The sequence below is a fragment of the Castanea sativa genome, chromosome 5 (genome assembly GCF_040712315.1).
Source record: "Castanea sativa cultivar Marrone di Chiusa Pesio chromosome 5, ASM4071231v1".
Classification (NCBI taxonomy): Eukaryota; Viridiplantae; Streptophyta; class Magnoliopsida; order Fagales; family Fagaceae; genus Castanea; species Castanea sativa.
In genome coordinates, this window is record NC_134017.1 from 75,672,065 (window position 1) to 75,690,599 (window position 18,535).

At 37.3% G+C, this 18,535-nt stretch overlaps 1 protein-coding gene across 1 annotated transcript; it reads left to right on the forward strand.

Annotated features, from left to right (window-relative positions):
* The first annotated feature begins 309 nt into the window (after positions 1 to 309).
* On the forward strand, positions 310 to 18,418 carry LOC142636192 (anaphase-promoting complex subunit 4). The gene is made up of 19 exons (XM_075810320.1): positions 310 to 519; positions 634 to 745; positions 1,115 to 1,206; positions 1,916 to 1,999; positions 2,345 to 2,584; positions 3,270 to 3,350; positions 4,734 to 4,885; positions 4,990 to 5,150; positions 5,243 to 5,343; positions 5,449 to 5,523; positions 6,077 to 6,256; positions 7,290 to 7,372; positions 7,458 to 7,556; positions 14,432 to 14,536; positions 14,995 to 15,133; positions 15,793 to 16,020; positions 16,107 to 16,256; positions 16,776 to 16,857; positions 18,187 to 18,418. Exons 1-19 carry the CDS (start codon positions 451 to 453, stop codon positions 18,279 to 18,281), a joined length of 2,328 nt encoding a protein of 775 aa, XP_075666435.1. The 5' UTR covers positions 310 to 450; the 3' UTR covers positions 18,282 to 18,418.
* The last annotated feature ends 117 nt before the right edge of the window (positions 18,419 to 18,535 follow it).

Genomic DNA, 18,535 nt, shown 5'->3' on the forward strand with positions numbered 1-18,535 from the left:
AAAAGCAATCTGAAGTTTTAACGCCGACATATAATCGCCGTAACAAGTCTTTGTCTGTTTGATTTTTTTTTTTTTTCAAAAACTAAAACGTTCCATGATCACTCATTTGGAACCGTTAGATTATACGTCTCAACTGAGCTACTATATATTAAAAATCGAAACCCAAAAAACAAAAGCCCGCCCTCATTCTCACATTTCCAAACTCCCTCAGTCCTCACTCACAGTCACAGTCACAGTCACAGAGAGCCTCTTCTCTTCTCTTCTCTTCTCTTCTCAGTTCGTTTCTCGCTTTACATTTCTATTTCCTATTCTCTCTTCTCTTCTCAAAAACGACGCCGTCTCCACTGGCTCCGTCGCAGTGTCTTCCTTCCCTCATTTTCTAGGGTTGCTCAATTTCCTTTTCTTCTTTGTCTCGCACTGATTGAGCAAAATCTTCGAAGCTTTTTAGCTATGGAAACCGACGAGGATCAGCGTGTGATTCCTTTTCAGCTTCAATTCGACAAACCGGTCGCCTCTCAGGTTTTTCTTTTTCTCTCTTTTCCTTTTTTATAGATCGTAGATGCACATAAGCTTGTTTTTGTTTCTGTATGTGTGTGTTTGTGCATTTTGTAATTTGGTGATTTGTAATGGCAGATAAAGATTGCGGAATGGAATCCAGAGAAGGATTTGCTGGCAATGGTCACGGAGGACTCGAAGATTTTGCTGCATCGTTTCAATTGGCAGAGATTGTGGACGATCTCTCCTGGTGATTTCTCTTTCTTTGTTTTGTTTTCGCTAGCTTTAGTTTAATTCTGTTGTAAATTCCAGACTCTTAATTTAATTTCCATTGTTTTAGATACAAATTCTATTGTGTATGTGTGTGTATATTACAAGCTTTGAATTCTATTGCAAATTCCAGACTCTTAAGTTAAGTTGTTGAGTTGATCAATAGATGTAGTTGCGTATTCAATTGATGCTACAATGATAGATATGTGTGCACGCGCGCGCACACACACATAGATTTGCACATTAAATATACATATATGTGTGCATGTGCGTGTGTGTGTTGGTGGATTTGAACTGCAGCCAAATGTGCATTGGTTGTGTACTTACTGAATTTGTAAAACTTCTCTAGGGAGGTGCATAACATCCTTATGTTGGCGACCTGATGGTAAAGCAATAGCTGTTGGACTTGAAGATGGAACAGTCTCATTGCACGACGTTGAAGTTAGTGGCCTTACTTTATTGCTCTGAATTACTGTCAGTAATCATTAGTTGATTGTCTCACCTAGATTTTAAACATATATTTTTCATTTCCTGTTTGATGAACTATGTAATCATTGAAAGTTTGAAACTAAAGCTATTTCCATTGAATGTAAGCTAACATGCCGCTTGTGGTTCTTTTTCTAGTTTTATGTCTGCTGGAAAATCATTCATGATGCCTTTTAACCAAGCTTGGGTGGTTCATGATTGCAGTATGAAGACTATAGTACCTAGCTTTAGAACCCAACTAAGCCCTCTGACATATAACATGATTGTCATATGTGTAATAAGAAAAAAAATGGGAAAAAAGGTTCATTAGTCTCTAAGATGCCTCATGAATAAATTAGTCATGCTGTATATGGACTAGATATAGTTTATATGGGCTTTGATGTTCATTGAGTTCTGTCTTTTTTTAAAAATATTTAAATTTCTCTAATTTGGCTGCATGATATTGCTATGTTTTTGTTTTGCTTCTATTTTGTAACCATACATCTTCTCATTCTCAGGTTATTTTATTTTATTTTTATTATTTTTTTAAGTTTCTCTTGTGTGGACATGACATAATTCCTTTTATTATCGTGTGTTTGTGTGTAAAACAGTGAATGTATGCTTAATTTTATCTTATTCTTTGTTTATTCCTTCTCTAACCCCTGGTATTCTTTATGTCAAGCAGAATGGAAAGTTGTTGAGAAGTTTAAAGTCCCATACTGTTGCTGTTGTGTGTCTTAACTGGGAGGAGGATGGACATCTGATTAGAGTATGCTTTCATCTATCTATATCCATTCCATGTACCTTTTTGTTCTTAATGGATAAATTGGATTCTTGAAATGAGTATCATTTTTAGAATTATGGCTGAGAAACATGCCCTTTAGAAAACATATGGTGGATGCTTACTGAGCTGGTATTGCTTTCTAATTCACTTGAAGATATGTTTGAAAATTTTGAAATCTGCTACTACATGATAATCTTATTAATTGAAGCCACTGTGGTTGAAGCCTTTTCTTTCTATTTTCTTTATGGCCCCTTAGGGGGGTAGTGTTTTCTTGTTATTTGGTGCAACAAAGATTTTCAATTCCATCCTCTTCTTTAAATTGAGTTTCAGGATGACAATGGTAACATATCAACATACGAAGATCGTACTTCTCGTTTCTTTCCTCCTGCTCCAAGAGTTCCCCGGATGCCTGGAGTGGTATCTGGAGATACTGGCTTTATGGATGACAATGAAGATTCATTTCAAGAGCTGTCAAATTCTTCACATCAACGCTTTAATATCCTGTGCAGTGGAGACAAGGATGGAAGCATTTGCTTTAGCATATTTGGAATTTTTCCAATAGGCAAAATTGTAAGTTATTATCTTTCTTGGAAAATACTTCTAAATCATATAAAGGGTCATGTCATATGATTTCAAGGTGTTGAGCATTTAATCTCTATATCTAGCTGTACAATCCACAAAAGGTTTTTAATGCTTTGAAATTTATATAATTATTATCTTCTTGTTTAATGCATATTTGTTTCTACCCATGGTCCTATTTATGTATGTAACTTTTGGCCATCCAAATTTTTAAACGAGTGTCTTGTAACTAGTGAAGGACTCTTCCATGCTTCATAGAATTTCTTTAACGTAGAGGTCTAAGGAGTAATTCCATGGTAAACTACCAAAGAGTAGAATGAGCTAAAAGCAGCCTAAATTCTTCACTTTCTAGTGACTTTTTGATCTGGGATCATCTTTAGCCAAGAAAAGAAAAAAAGTCTTTACTTGTTAGTTCTTGGCCCATCCAATTATGTACTGTTGTTGTTTTTTTAATTTCGTTAGTAGCTCATGCTAGCATACAAATCCTCAGTCATAGTTCAGTTACTACTTGATTTGAGTTTGGATCTGACTTGTTCCAGGTTCTTTTTCCTATTTTCATTTTTCCTCTTTTGATAATAATTATATCCAATATACTCCTTTTCAGTTGTTTGGTTAATATGCCACTTAATAGACTGTTTTATTTTAAGTTAATTGTCTCTTGACTTTGCATGTTCAGAACATACACAAGTTTTGTTTTCCTACTCCTCTTGTGGGCACTCAGGCTACTTACCGACTTCTTAATGCTTCCATTTACAAGGTATGTGATCCTTATGTAGATGACCTCAAAAAATTTATGGCATGAATTTGACAATAAGATGTTTTGTCACTAGTTTGAATATTCATGAATTACCTTTTAATTAAATTTTTTTATAACTAAATTGGATATTGCAAATACCGTTGATGAGAGACATCTACCCAGGAATGAGAACTTTTTATCTCATCCGACACAACCAAGTCATGAAACCAACACTCTTTTTTTGCCAGGGAAGGGGCCCGGGGGAGGGGGGGGAGTGTTAGGGGTGTAACCAAGTCATTCTGCACTCATGCAGTTACTACTAATTACATTAGGAGTCCAAACAACAGAACTTTGGGAAGCTTGAGAGTACTTTTGTATACTTAATGAGAATAAGAGTGCAAGTTCACCAGCCATTATATTATTTTACCCATCTCAATTTATGGCATGCATTTGACAAAAAGGTTTTACCTAGTGCACAAGGCTTCTGCCTTTGCAGGTCTAAAGAGAGGTGGTTAGTTTCCCTTTCCCCTAATCTTTGGAAAGACTGACTGCAACACATCCTTGGGGGGAGACGCTTGCCATTACACTAAGATCAGACCTCATGAGACTTTCTTGCCAAAGGGTTAGCTTTTTAAGTGAAGTATGACTTTGATGGGCAAACCATGTAGCTGTCTAAGTTAGATGGTGACCAGGTTAGAAGGCAAACATTTCCTACAAATGAAATATTGTCATATATTGCCTCTCTGGTTGGTAGAAGCATAATGCTTACACAAGTGAAAGTATTTTTTTGGGTCAAATGCTGGTTGACTTAATTTTCTCATTTTCTGTCACCATTTCTTATCATCCATATTGTCAGGTCCATGTGCTGGTATTCTATACATTGGACTATTAACTCTATAATTTTTCGATTTCTGGTTCAGAGTTTGTATTACACTAAATTTTTGGAATTTAAGGTTTTATCAGCATTTGCTTTTAACCAAAATGAGATTTTTATTGCTTTAGCCAAGCCCCTCTCCGCACAATTCAGGTATTTGGGAGAATTATGCTTAATTTATTTTGTAAAATACCAATTCAACTGGGACTTCTTGCTCTTGGTGTCTATAAAAGTTAATATATTCTATTCAATATGGATTTAGAAGATTGACATATAAATCAGATGCTCATTGTTTTGATAGTCTTGCATATCTTGAACCAGGAATTTCTGTACTAGTTTTTCATGTTAAGTTGCCTCTCATGGATAAAAGATTAATGCTAAAGAAAAAATAATAACAGCAGCAGTAGCAAATTTCATGGTCTCCTTAGTAATGTTTATAGAAAAAATCCTCTTTTGCATTTCATTTTTGAAAGCTCACAGATCTAGTTTATCAGTGCAATCTGATATTGTTACATTATTGTTGTCATTAGGTTGCTTTATCAAAAGATCTTTGTCATTTGATAGTCATGTGCTCGGGAGAACTTATTGAAGATAATGATGCATCAAGAGACAGAAGAACAGCTGGACATGGTATGCATGGCTTGCATTCCTTAATGCTCGATACTTCTATATTTTGGAAGAGGTAACTTTGCAGTAGAAAATGCAATTACTTATCTATGCATTTGTTTTCCCTGCATCCATCTGGCCCCTATGTCCCTCTCTCACTCTATCTGTTCCTCACTGTAGGAAAAATGAGCTTCATCAGGTCGCTCAACAAGCATCTAATATTGAGGATCTAACAGAGGTTATCCGGGCATCATTATCAGTAATGTGTAAGCAGTGGTCTGATGCTATGCACACTTTTCATGAGAAGTTTGATCCTTTGTCTACTCTGATTATTGACCATGGTAGCTACTAATAACGACACAAAACCACAGTTCATTGATGTATATCTTATCTCTTCTTTTTTTATTTACTGGTTTCTACCATTTGTACATAGGACTTGACTCATCCCCCCAAGAGGAGTTTCTTAGCCTTTTAGGTGGTGCTCGGACCAGTCCACCAGTTCATCAATTTCTAGTTAACTCTCTTGGTGAAGTGGTATGCTCAGCCTTGTGTAAATTTATTTATTTATTCTTATTATTATTTTTTTCATGAAGGAAATTGTGATTTTGTATTTGATATGGTAAGTTTATTACTCAATAGGGTGCCAAGCGTGTGTCAAAGGTTGTCTGTGGTGCTGGAAAAGAACTTCAGCTCATTGTCCTTAATCATCTACAGGTGTGTTATTTACTTATGACAAACAATTTATTGCTCGGTACTTTCCATTCATGACATTTCACTGATATATCTGATTCTTTCAAATTGATATATAAGCAATCCTATGAATTGAGGTGGTTGAGTTCATGAATTAGTGTCAAAATGCTTTATTTTGTATGTAGACATCAACAGGGAAAAGATGTACTATGTAATTTTATTTTAATTTGTAGTAGGAAAAAGTTAATTTCGTGAATATAATACTCAGAGGCCAATAGAATTTATAACCATCTTAAAATTTAAAACCAAGATAAATCTTTTTGATAGCATACTGTTGTCAAAAGCTGCATGCAAGTGCAAAGAAATGCTTGTTATGTAAAAACTGAAATTGATTGCATTATAACCTTCTTCAACAAGTTACAAAGTAATTAGTTTTCATTTTTTTTTCCAAGGCATTTTACTTTTATAAATAAATTTTTCTAGTTATTATATGGTTAAATTCTATGTGCCTGATTCTTCATGTTCCTTATAACAAGAGGCTTAATTGGAAACTAAAACAAAAATATCTATTTCCCAGCCTGCTGCAGAAATTATTGGATTTAGGATGGGGGAACTGAGGGGCCTTTCAAGATGGCGTGCACGCTATCAGGGTGTTGGTTTGGACGAGACACTCATCAATAATGCGACAGAAAAAGCTGGTATGTTACTTGTTCAAGTGGAACGGTTTATGAGAGTGCTTTCATCTGTGGTACAGCAGGTATGCTTGTTTGGGGATCCTTTTGTCTTCCACAGTTAATGTTTTGGACACAAGTATTTTTGGGCATATAACTGTTTGATTTATGCAGTAGCTTCCTACTACTATTGACATTCAAATTCTCTATTCCTTTCTTCCTAAGTTCCCAACCATATATTTCTGACAAAATTGTAGTCAGAATCATCAACTCCTAAGCAATACCTGAACTTTAGAAGGAAAACAAAAAACCTAGATTAGAAACAACTGAATCACTTAAAAAAGTTTTAGTTCCTAACTTGTAGGCTTTCTGTTTTATAGTATGTGCACTTAAAACTTTTGCTTATTCTTATTTACTAATATGGATTCAATCTTGGAACACTCGACTCTGTGGCTAGTTAAGGTTTTGCTTGACTTAGTTATGTGACAAAAACTAGACAAAATTGGATGGTTTCTTAAGGTGAATAGCATAATCTTAACAATTGATGAGACCTGGTCAGTGTATTTTGCTTTAGTTGAGTCAAAATTAGTTATTCATTGCCTCTGCTTTAAGAGGTTGGAGGAGAGATTGTATCAGAAGTGCAATTTGTTGATTTAGAGAGTTGGTCTTAGCCTGTGGTGTGTTCATTTCCTCCATCTCTCCATTATCATATATCTAATGAAAAATATTACTAAACATAGTACAATTTTCATATTGAACTTTCTGATCTTTATGGATGACCATGCCTATATTCTACATGAGATTATGGAAGCTGTTTCTCAAAATTTGGCTTCTTACTTGCATAAATTTATGAACTTCACATTATATAATCCCAGTCACCAAGAAGGCTGCTGTGAATGGACATCTCAAGAAGCAAGAAACTTGGTGCTTGTGAAATTAGGAAATTAAAATAATATTTATTTGCTGATTTTACTTGTCTTCCAAAAGGACTTTCTATAAATTGTTGGATGGGCTTTGGAACATAATTACTTAACTTTAAAAACTGGCCAAAATAACTACCAGTACAATCCTTTTGGATTTGTATCTAGTGTTTGATTCTAATTTTGTCTTTTCTTTCAGTTTTCTAATTTCTTCAACTGGCTTCTAAAATGTATAAAGCTACTAATGTCAGAACCCAGTGATCAGCTTCTACCATACAATAGGTTTGCCTTTCTGATTTTCCTTCTTGTTCCATCTGGTTAGGGGCAAATATTTTGCAGTCATCTTATTTATTTATTATTTTGGCAGTGAGCTTGCTGTAATATTTTTGAAATTTTTATATGATCAAGATCCTGTTAGAAAGTTGCTGGAGCTATCTGAGGCTGATTGCGATATTGAAATTGAATTGTAAGTTAGTTTTCAACAATTAAAGATTTAATCTGTCCTTAACTTCTGTCACTTACAGCCTTATCTGACATCATTTGGGCATATTATAGTTTGACTTACATATAACTTGCATGGTAATTGCAATTATTGCATATGGGTTGACATTTGAGATTGCTTTTGTGTGAAAACAGATCAAGATTATCAATGAACATGTAAGAATGAGTCTCCTGAACTACTTTCATATACAAAATTCATGGTCTTTGGACCAAATGGGATCTGCTCCCCACCATACATAGCAGGCAGAGGGAAAGGTCACAGTTGAATCCCATACGGGTCTGTGACTTATGTATGTCTTCAAAAAAAAAAAAAACAAAAGCTATATTACTGAGAAATCCACTATTATTTTACATAGGAAATTCTTAAGTCTCTTTAACCTCTCTAATGAAATCCAAATGAACTACTGGCATTAGTTCCCTAGAAAGCCTTTTCATTTTGCAGTGGATGTGTGTATGCATATCTTTACACATGGTTACATGAATGCATGTCTCTGCATGTTTTCAAATATGTATTTTTTTTTTTTTTTGGTAAAAGGGAAAAAAACAATTAACTAAACAGCAAAAGAAGAAACAGGACAGCGCCTGGGGTAATACAGCCCATTACCATCAGAAAGAAGCGCAAACTCCAGGTCCATAGGCGGACTATGGAATAGCTGAAACTCATGAGCTTGATTAGTGCCCATCCTAGCTAAGGTGTCCGCACATCTATTAGCTCAACGGTAGCAGTGGTTGATGCGAATCTGATGAAATTGAGCAACCAAGTGCCTGCAGTCATCTACAAGAGGGGATTTTGCTTCGCTTGAGTTATCAGGCCTTGCAAGAAAATCAACAACAGCCTTGGCATCTAACTCGACTTCAACCAGTAGTAAGTTCTTTTGTAGACACACATTTAGACCATCCCTCAAGGCCCAAATCTCAGCTATGAAGCTCGACAATTTCCCAATTTTTCTAGCAAATCTGACCACCCAATTTCCATCCTCATCTCGGACTAAACCCCCTCACCCAGCGATCCCGGGGTTCCCTAAAGCAGAGCCGTCAGTGTTGAGCTTCACCCACCCACTAGCAGGTTTTTCCCACTTAATGAATTTTGTGGCCATTCTGGGAGCATTTCTAGGAGACAGAGTGCAGTGAAAAAACTCCGAGGATTTGCTCAATATTTCGGGGATGAGGCTATGGTGGGCTGATTTATTTTGAAACACCAACAGGTTTCTTTTTAACCAAATAGACCAGATAGCAAATAGGAAAACAAACTTCCAGGGAGGTTGATTAGGAGAGTAGGGGTAATTAAACATACCGTTATCAGCCAGCCAATCCTCCAATTCACTAACAAAGAATCTATCACCAAGCCTACCTCTCCCTAGCTGAATCCAAATATCTTTAATTACCTGGCAATCCCTTAGAGCATGCATAATTGTTTCTGGCTGTTGGAGGCAGAGGGGACAAATAACATCCAAACAGATTCCTCTAGCAGCTAAGCAAGCTTTTACTCCTAAGCTCTTGTGATAGCACTTCCAAAGAAAAAATTGAATCTGAGGAAGGATATTAAGCTTCCATATCCACTGCCCTTTAAAAGCCTAAGTGTTCTCATATCCTGAGGCAATCCTATAAGCGCTTTTAAGATCAAAATTGCCATTATGAGAGCCGGCCCATGCTAATGTGTCTTGACTTCTTGCCTCAATAGCATACGGAGTTGCTTGAATTCCATCTGCAATATCTTGGGGCAAAGGAAACGAAATACTTGACCAGTTCCAACCTTCTGCTGAAATGACTTCTTTAACTCTCCTGTTAGACTCCTCCAATGAAAAAGGCCCTTCAATAAGCTTTCTTAAGGGGCCTGAGCTTGTCCATTTATCAAACCAAAAGTTCAGATTGCTATCCCTCCCAATGTTCCAGATAGTGCCTTTTTGGAAGGTGTCCTTCCCTTTTTTCATAGTTGCCCAAACCCGAGAACAGGGGAGCTTATCCCCATTTCTAGACCTCAATCTTTGAGGCGAGCAATATTTCATCCTTAATACAGTGGCCCACGGAGCACTTGACTCAGTATGGAAGCGCCAATTAAGCTTAGCCACTAAAGCTGTGTTTCTCCCTTTAGCTGACTGCAGCCCCAAACCTCATTCTTTTTTCGGTCTAGTCACCTTCTCCCATCCTACCCAATGAATCTTTTTATCTGAATCCGAGGAACCCCAAAGGAAATTCCTATTAACTCTGTCTATGCTGTCAAGAATTTTACTAGGGAGATATGCACATTGCATAGTGTATGATGGGATTGTTGACGAAGCAGATTGAATCAGCACTGTTCTTCCAGCCATAGATAAAAGATTTGCTTTCCAACCTGACAATTTTTGTTTCACACGGTCCAACACAAAATTAAAATCCTAATTAGAAGACCCCGGATGTTTAATGGGAATTCCAAGATATTTTCCGATGTTGGAAGTGGATTGGAAGCCAAGAATATCACTAAGAGTCTCTCTAAGATCACTGTCTACATTAGGAGAGAAATAGACCCGAGATTTAACTTCACTCACCGTCTGACCCGATTTGCTACAAAAAACATCCAACACACCTCTGATTGTGGAGCAATTAATCTGATCAGCTTTGGCAAATAGAACTAGATCATCCGCAAACATTAAATGGGAGAAAGCCGGACCACTTTTGGAAGATCTCACCGGCTTCCACAGATTTTCACTACACTTCTCCTCAATGAGCTGCCCTAAATAATCCATGCAAATAATGAAGAGGTAAGGCGAGAGCAGATCACCTTGCCTAATCCCTCTGGAAGGATACAAAGGCGGAAGGCACCCTCCATTGAAAAGGATGGAAGTAGACACCGACGAAACACAGCTCATGATAAGATCAACCAAACTACAAGGAGTGTTAATTCTAATAAGCATTTCCCTTATAAAACTCCACTCTAACTTATCGTAGGCCTTCTCAAGATCAATCTTTATTGCCATATATCCCTCTTTACCCTTGGAGCGGCTGATCGTGTGAATAATTTCCTGGGCTATAATGGCATTATCAGTGCCACGCCTTCCTGGAACAAAAGCTGCTTGCAGCGGACTAATAACAGAACTTAGGAATGGTCTCAGCCTTGCCACTATGATCTTAGTGACAATTTTATACACTGTATTACATAGACTTATTGGTCTAAAGTTGCTTAGAGTCTCAGGACCTTGGATCTTAAAAATAAGCGCTACATGAGTCTTGTTCAAATACTCAGGCATTTTTCTTTCAGTAAGATTTTTTTTCACTTCTTTGATGACTGACTCACCTACGATCAACCAAAAACGCTGGTAAAATCCTGCATGAAGGCCGTTCGGACCAGGTGCCTTATAAGCTTTCATGGACCAAAGACCAGCTTTGATCTCTTCTGTAGTTACTTCATGGTCCATAATGTCTCAGACAGTATCAGAGAACCTGGCCTGCTAGTGACAACTAGAGGAAGGAACCCTAAGAGAAACTTCTTGAGATGAGGAGTAAATCTCACTAAAACCTCTTTGCACAAACTCCATAACCTGTTGCTCCTCATTTATCCAATCACCCACTGAATTTTTAATGGCTGTGATCTTATTGCGCTTTCTTCTAACAAGTGTAGACATGTGGAAAAAAGACGTATTGCGATCACCATGGATCTACCAATTAATACGAGATTTAAGAGCCCACAACTCCCCTTCTTGGCTGAGAACATTATCAAGCTCTAACAGAAGATTTTTCTCCAAATCCACAAGAGATGCCGAAGGGGTAATGGCCATAGCTCTTTGAATGCCATTGAGCCTGGCCATTATCCTCTTTTTCTTAGCAAACACATTACCAAAATGGGATTTGTTCCAATCCTTCGCATCCTTGGTGAATCTCCTAATGGCCTCAGATAACTCATTGGTATGACTCCAAGCACCCGAAACAACCCCAGGAAATGTAACATCAGAAAGCCAAAAACTTTGGAACTTAAACGATCACTCTAAATAGATAGTCTTTAGCACTTAATTCAAGCAGAACTGGGCAATGATCTGAATGGCACCGGGTGAGATGCGTGACTCTAGCTTCTGGAAATAGATTCCACCATTTCGGATTAACGAAGACCCTATCAATGCGCTCTTGAATGAGATCACTAATGCCTCTTTTATTCGTCCAAGTAAACCTTGGTCCTGCAAACCCCAGATCAACCATGTTGCATTTGTCTAGACACTCCTTGAACAGCAAGGATTTATTTATACTTACAGCCCTCCCTCCAAACTTATCCTCATTTAAAAGAGGTTCATTAAAATCTCCAGCCAACACCCAAGGCAAATTATTAAGCTCAGAAACTGTAGCAAGGTTCTTCCACAAAATGCACCTTTCCTCAAATCTAGGACTAGCATACACCGCAGAAAAAAGCCAACTCAGATCAGAAGGTCTAACCTTAATCAGCACATGGATTTCCTGCTCTGTCTTTGCAAGCAGGGACACCTCCACAATATTCAAATTCCACATTAACCACAATCCTCCAGAAAGGCCTCTGGTCTCTGTGCAAATAGCTTCATCAAAAGGGAGCCTCCCTATAATTTCTCTAGCTTTGCCACCACCAACTTTGGTCTCCATTATTACCATAATACCAGGATTATGAATATTTACAAGATCATGAACATGACTCTGAAAATTGGGTTTCAGAGTGCCCCTACTATTCCATATGATGATATTCATGATTAAATACATGAAAAAAGATGCACCAACCTCACTAAGCGGTACAACTGCCCCCACCTCCATCAAACTCCATATGAGTTGCTTCATTTTGATCCTTGACCTCAAGGTCATCCCCAATTCCACAGCCCCTGCCTTCTGCCTTCTCAATTTCTTCCATAGGCTGTAATTCCCCTTCATTTGATCCCCCAGCGAGGTTCTGACTACCGTGGACTTGCTTGTCAACACCTCCTTTAGCAGTACTGATCTACTTCTCCAAATCCTTATGGCAATCTGAGAAACACCCATTCCTACTCTCCTTTTCCACTCTATCAAGGCCATCAACTTTGGCAGCATCCACACCATCTTTCCCGAAACTATAGTTGGGCGATGAAATTGCAAGCTTAGCATTCATACCACCATGATGTTCCCCACCCAATCTCAAGCCTTGTTTCCTTCCATCTCGGGTTGCACAGAGCTTGAAAAACAAAAATTAGGATTGAAGGAAGTTCTATGATCAGAATTTTGGAAACAAGAAATCTGGGATTTAGGCTGAAAGAGTTGGTGCTTCCCATCCTTAGAATGTTCTCGGCTAGACTGGGGATTACCCTTCCTCAGATCATAAGACTTCTTTCCTTTAGCCGAAGGCCCAGACAAAGACTTCCTTGAAGTTAACCCCTTTGATCCAGACGGCCCAGCTTGGCCCAAAGATTTTTTGGAAATACTACAAATAGCTTCTCCTACTTTCGGCCCAAGAGACTCCTGGTCCAAGGTCATCTTCCTTTTGGTGTCTTTGTGGGTTCCACTACCCCCATCCTGATCCTGAAGCAAATGAACCCAAGGCGAGGTAGGTGGGACCCTCTGTTCAGTGGTTGGAAGCTGGGTTTTTGGCATTTTGCGACCACTCTTCTTGCGTGACACAACCAGCCACGGACCATATGTACCTTCCTGCACACCCTCAGAGCCATTCCCACTGGTGCCAGCACACTCAGAGTCAGGACAAGCATGGTCTTCACTCACCTGCTTGGCAGGATCCAGCGGTACCTCTTCCACTGGTGATGAAGGTCTACGAGTAACATAAGGGCAGCTCTCCCTCCGGTGGCCAAGTCTGCCGCAAGTAAAACACAGCTGGTGCAGCCCTTCATACACCACTGGTTGCTCCAACTTCCCAATAAGCACAGTAGAAATGAGCGGTTTATCAATATCTATTTGAACAGATAGTCTTGCATACCTCCCTCTAGATTCTGTTGCCGTATGCGTATCAATCCTTAAGACAGTCCCAATCGCTTGCCCAATCTGTTTCAGAACTTCAGCTTCATAATATTCAATAGGAAGACGATTTAATCTTACCCAAACCGCTACTGAAGCTACATTGGATAGATCAGTTCTAAAATTAGGCTCCCATGGTCTAATAGATAAGAAATGGTCACCTATGAACCACGGGCCTTTCCTTAGCACAGAGTCATGATCTTCTTTAAAAGCAAATCGAGTTAAGAAATACCCCTCCTCCAAATCAACGCAGTCCATTTTCCCTACTGGCTTCCACATAGACAACAGTTTCGAATGGAGATAGTTAAACCCCACCTTACGCCCAAATACCTTCACAATGAGAGCTTTACTGCATGGGGCTCTAATACGCTGCTTGGTGGTACTGGAAAGCTTCACAGCTGCCACTCCTTCCCTGAGGTCCACCATTTCATCATCGGACTCAACATCGGACTCCGATGCCTCAGAGAAGTCAAACGCCTAAGTATAAGCGCCTGGCATATCACCCACAAGCTTTTCTTTGAATGACAAAACCTGATGGCTTGGATGACCCTGAGAAGAGCTAGACTCCTTCTCTGGATCATACCCATTATTGAAACTCGCATGATGACGATCTTTAATCTTTTTGTTGCTTCGGACAAGTTCTGCTTCCTCTTCACGAGAGAGAGGGCAGGCGTTCATCACGAGAGCGTTGTGTAGCAATGGGATTTATGTTTATTTTACAAAGGAAATCTAAAGTTGCTTCAACTTAATGATCTAATGCCATTAGTTCTCTAGAAAGCCTTTTCATTTTTGCAGTGGATGTGTGTATGCATATCTTTACACATGGTTACATGTATTCATATTTCTGCATGTTATCAAATATGTCAATATGTATTTGCAGTGCTTTAAACAATCTGATGTTGCTAAATTCTTCAGGGAAACAATGCAAAGAGTTAAGGAATTAGTTCATTTTGGGGGATTTTTAGATTGTGAATATCTGCGAAGGACACTTGCTAAAGAATTTCAGCAGATGGAATCTAGGTATTTCTTTCTTGCTTCTTTTCATTTCCATCATACATAAACATAAAGGCGGGTTATATAATCCAGATTGCAAATATTGTTCACTTTACCATATTAGAAATAAAATCTCTAAATAAAATTTGTATTTTAACAGACAATAAATCTCTTTAGTATCCATTTGGATACTGATGATAATCCCAGCATTTTGCGTTTTGGCTTTTTTTTTTTTTTTTAGAAGCACATTTCAGCTTTCCAGTGGGTCCTGTGCACTGTCCATGGGACCCACAAACCTCTTTTTTCAGCAAAATTTTCATTAAAAATGGGTCTCATAGCACTATTCACACATTTAAAAATTATTTTGCTACAGTGTTTTCAGTTTTCAGCAAAATAAGCAGTATCTGAACAGACCTTTAAAGTATACTCTATTTCCGGTTTTAAATCATTTTAGAATTGCTTCATTAATTATTTTATTATTTCAGTTTCAAGGAAGCTTTTCTGATGCCATTTAGCACAATTTCCGAAAAGATACTTTGTGAGAATCTATTGCCACTATTCTCTCTTCCATCTTCACCAGCATCTACTTCTTTCCCTGTCCCTACATCAATATCATACTATGAGGTAATGTTATTCTGTGTGAATTTCATGACATATAGTTATGTCTGAACTTACGTGGTCATTTGGTAATTTATTCATTTTATATCCTGTAAAAGCAAGTGAAGGTTTCATGTTTTATAGAGTTAACCATTCTCTATAACAGTGGTTATGACCTAGGATGCATGATTTGAATATCCTACCTATGAGTCGGTTTAGAATTTTTTTTATTTTTATAAGTAATAAACTTCATTGAAAATCAATATAAGGAAAAAACATAAAACAAGGCTTTCCTTGCTTGCTTAATTAGAGAGTTAGTATGTAGCTTGGGAATCCTATTTAAAGGCCCCAAGATTCAGTATTATTATGCTTGATTTGATAAACAAAATTTTGTTGGAATTTTCCAATGGCTTGGTGGTGGCTATAGGCAATTCTAGGTGTTGACTCCTAGCTTTTCTATCCCTTTTCTGTATTTGGTGTTGACTCCAAGCCACCCTAGGTACTGGCTCTTAGGTTATTTTTTCTTTTGTTTCTTTCCTGCAAATATCTTTCGGAGTTTATGCCCTGCATCAGCATCACACTCTTGCTTTGGCTCTCACTCAGCACTCTGGTATCCTAGGGTTTTATTTTTACAAGTGAGTATCTTACTACATTCCAATGGTCTTATAGTTTTTTTACATCTGCAGTATTCCTCCCATGCCATGTCATCTAATCAGACTAGTCAAAATAGTTTCATTGATTATATCTCTTTCCAAATACCTGAAGAGTCTTTCCCAGAGATTGCCAATTGTATAGGCATAGCAAGAGGGTTTATGAATGATTTGATCAGTGTAAAGAAGGGCTATTCTTCATTGGAAGCTGTACTGTTGGGTGTCCCTGATGGTTATCATTGTGTGGATCTTTCCTTATATAAGGTAAAGACCTTGATTTAACATGTAGAGTCTCATGGTTATCATTGTTGGGTGTCTCTGATGTTGTCTAATGCATTTTGTTTAAACAGGAAAGTCAAATTGTTCTGTTATTAAATGAAACTACCTCTTCTGAAGGCTCTGGAGATGCCTGTATGATGATTGTACAAGCAAATGACCTTCCATTTGTATCTATTTCAAGGTCCACTAGTCTAGACTATTGGATGTTGCATCAATTAAAGGTAATATAGGTTACCTGTTTCATTCTTATTTCTTGGATTGGATAACTTAAAAAGGACGTCATTGCAAACTATGTAGTTTTAGCAGAGTTGACATGTTTTTGGAATTCTTTATTCGTCTATTCAAACTCCTCTGTCCCAACAATATGACAGCCCATTTTCTAATGCCCATGCTGTCTTAATTGTAGTTTCTTTATCTTTTGCAAACCTAAAATTATTCGTGTTAAAATGCCCTCCATGTGGCATTTGTTAATTGTCTTAAAGTCGTGTATCTCATTTATCTTCTATCAACTTCCTCCTTTTTTTAGTTTCTTTTTTAACTTGTGTTTCAATACATTATTATTTTTTATTTTTTTTTTTTTTTTAGATTTAAAATCTCCCAAGGTTAATTGCATTCCTTCCAGCCAAAGTATTTTTTTAAAAGCTGCTTTGTGGTTGACCCCCAAAATTTTGGATTAAGGCTTTGTTGTTGTTGTTGCTTTGTGGTTAACTACCAACTTCTCTGCAACTCCGTACGTTTAGGAATCTGTTGTCTACCTGCAAATGGAGAATGAAAAAGTTCGCAGTATTCCCCACTCTGTAATTGCTCCCCTGGCAGTTAGCAGTAAGTGTTTCTCATTTTATTTTTTGTTTTATTGTTAAGTTGCACATGCATCCAGTGGGTCTTTAATCTATGATCTCACTCTTCACCTTGTCCGTACAAGGAGGAGGTACCATTTGAGCTAGAGCTCATTTGGCTCATTTTATTTGGTTGATTTTGTGAAGAACTATAGTCCTAGTATGGGTTCTATCAGGCAGACCGTGACCACATTGATAAAATTTAATATGTTGACTAATGATATGTTTAGATTCACCATTGAAGAGACTAATTGAAAACCTTAAGAAGGTTGCCTGATTTTCCATAGTGATACTGACGTTTGACAATGCAAGAACAGCAGTGTAGTAGTATGGACAAAATACATTTTTCCACCCTAAATTTTGCCTCATTTTCAATCTCTCCCCAGCTTCCCCCCCCAAAAAAAAAAAAAAAACTATCAATTTGCTTGATTGACACCACAATTCGGGATATTTGTATCAACCTCCTACCGTCTAAATAAGGTGCTAAAGGAGATAGAAATACTGTTCTTCATTGCAACCAATGAGGGAAATTTCGTCATTACCTCATTTTCCATCTATTGACACTTAATTTAGATGGCAGGAGGCATATTGATACAATTCTTTTAAATTGGGTGTAAATTATGCAAATGGATGTTTTGGGGGGACATTATAAATGGGGTGAAAGTTTATGGTGGAAAAGTATAGTTTTCCGTAGATTCTTTAAAAGACTATTCTTACTTTTAAGAGAAAAGGTCAGGTGTAAATTGTAATATTTAGGCTGATTGATAACAGAAGTTTAAATAAACAACAATTTTTCCTGTACACTCTGCGGCTAGCTTGTTTTGTCATTGGGGATGTCATATTCACTAGTATTGAAATAGTGACTACATGATGAGTCTTATTCTGTTATAGGGACTACTCCATTAGAATACTCCAGAAATTGGACTATTACATTTATTTGTGTCATTTCAGTGACTCCTTTTAAAGCATGCTTATACGTCTCCTATAAAATGTGTGGACTCCTGAATTTTGTGTATATCCCTCACATCATCAGTCCTGTTCCCCATCATTGTCGTCAATGTTATCAAAATCTGTCATTGTAATATGTTTACTGACAAATGCAAATGATATGTTAGTAAACAATTTTTTAAAAAATTACGAAAGAATGAAAAAGTAATTAATTAATTTAACAATTTTTCTAAAATAGATAGTTAGTTAATGTATGCCTTAAGGGCATACATACATGAGTAAATGCTACATATACAATGATTTTCACAACATTTTATTAGTTCTCATTTAGGCTCATTATTATCTTTATTGAAAATTATTGTGACAGCATCCCGAGGTGTTGCTTGTGTATTTGCTGCAAGAAAACGTGCCTTGGTCTACATCCTGGAGGAAGATGAAGATGAGGTCTCCGATGCAGAATAATCTCTTATTTTTTCTAATTATATTTGTCTCTGTTATATATTTTTTTAATCTTTAATTACTGCAAAATACTAACGTGTTGTATCATTTGATTAGTTTTGTGTTCTGCTTATCATTTGTTATAAAGTTTTTGTTTTCAATTGTTGTTTTTTCCTTTTTGTATGACGTGAAAAATAGCGTGTCCTGCGTCATTTAACCAAAACAGACCGAACTTGATCGGTAGGAAAGTAGGATTAGAAGTTATGATACTTCCAATC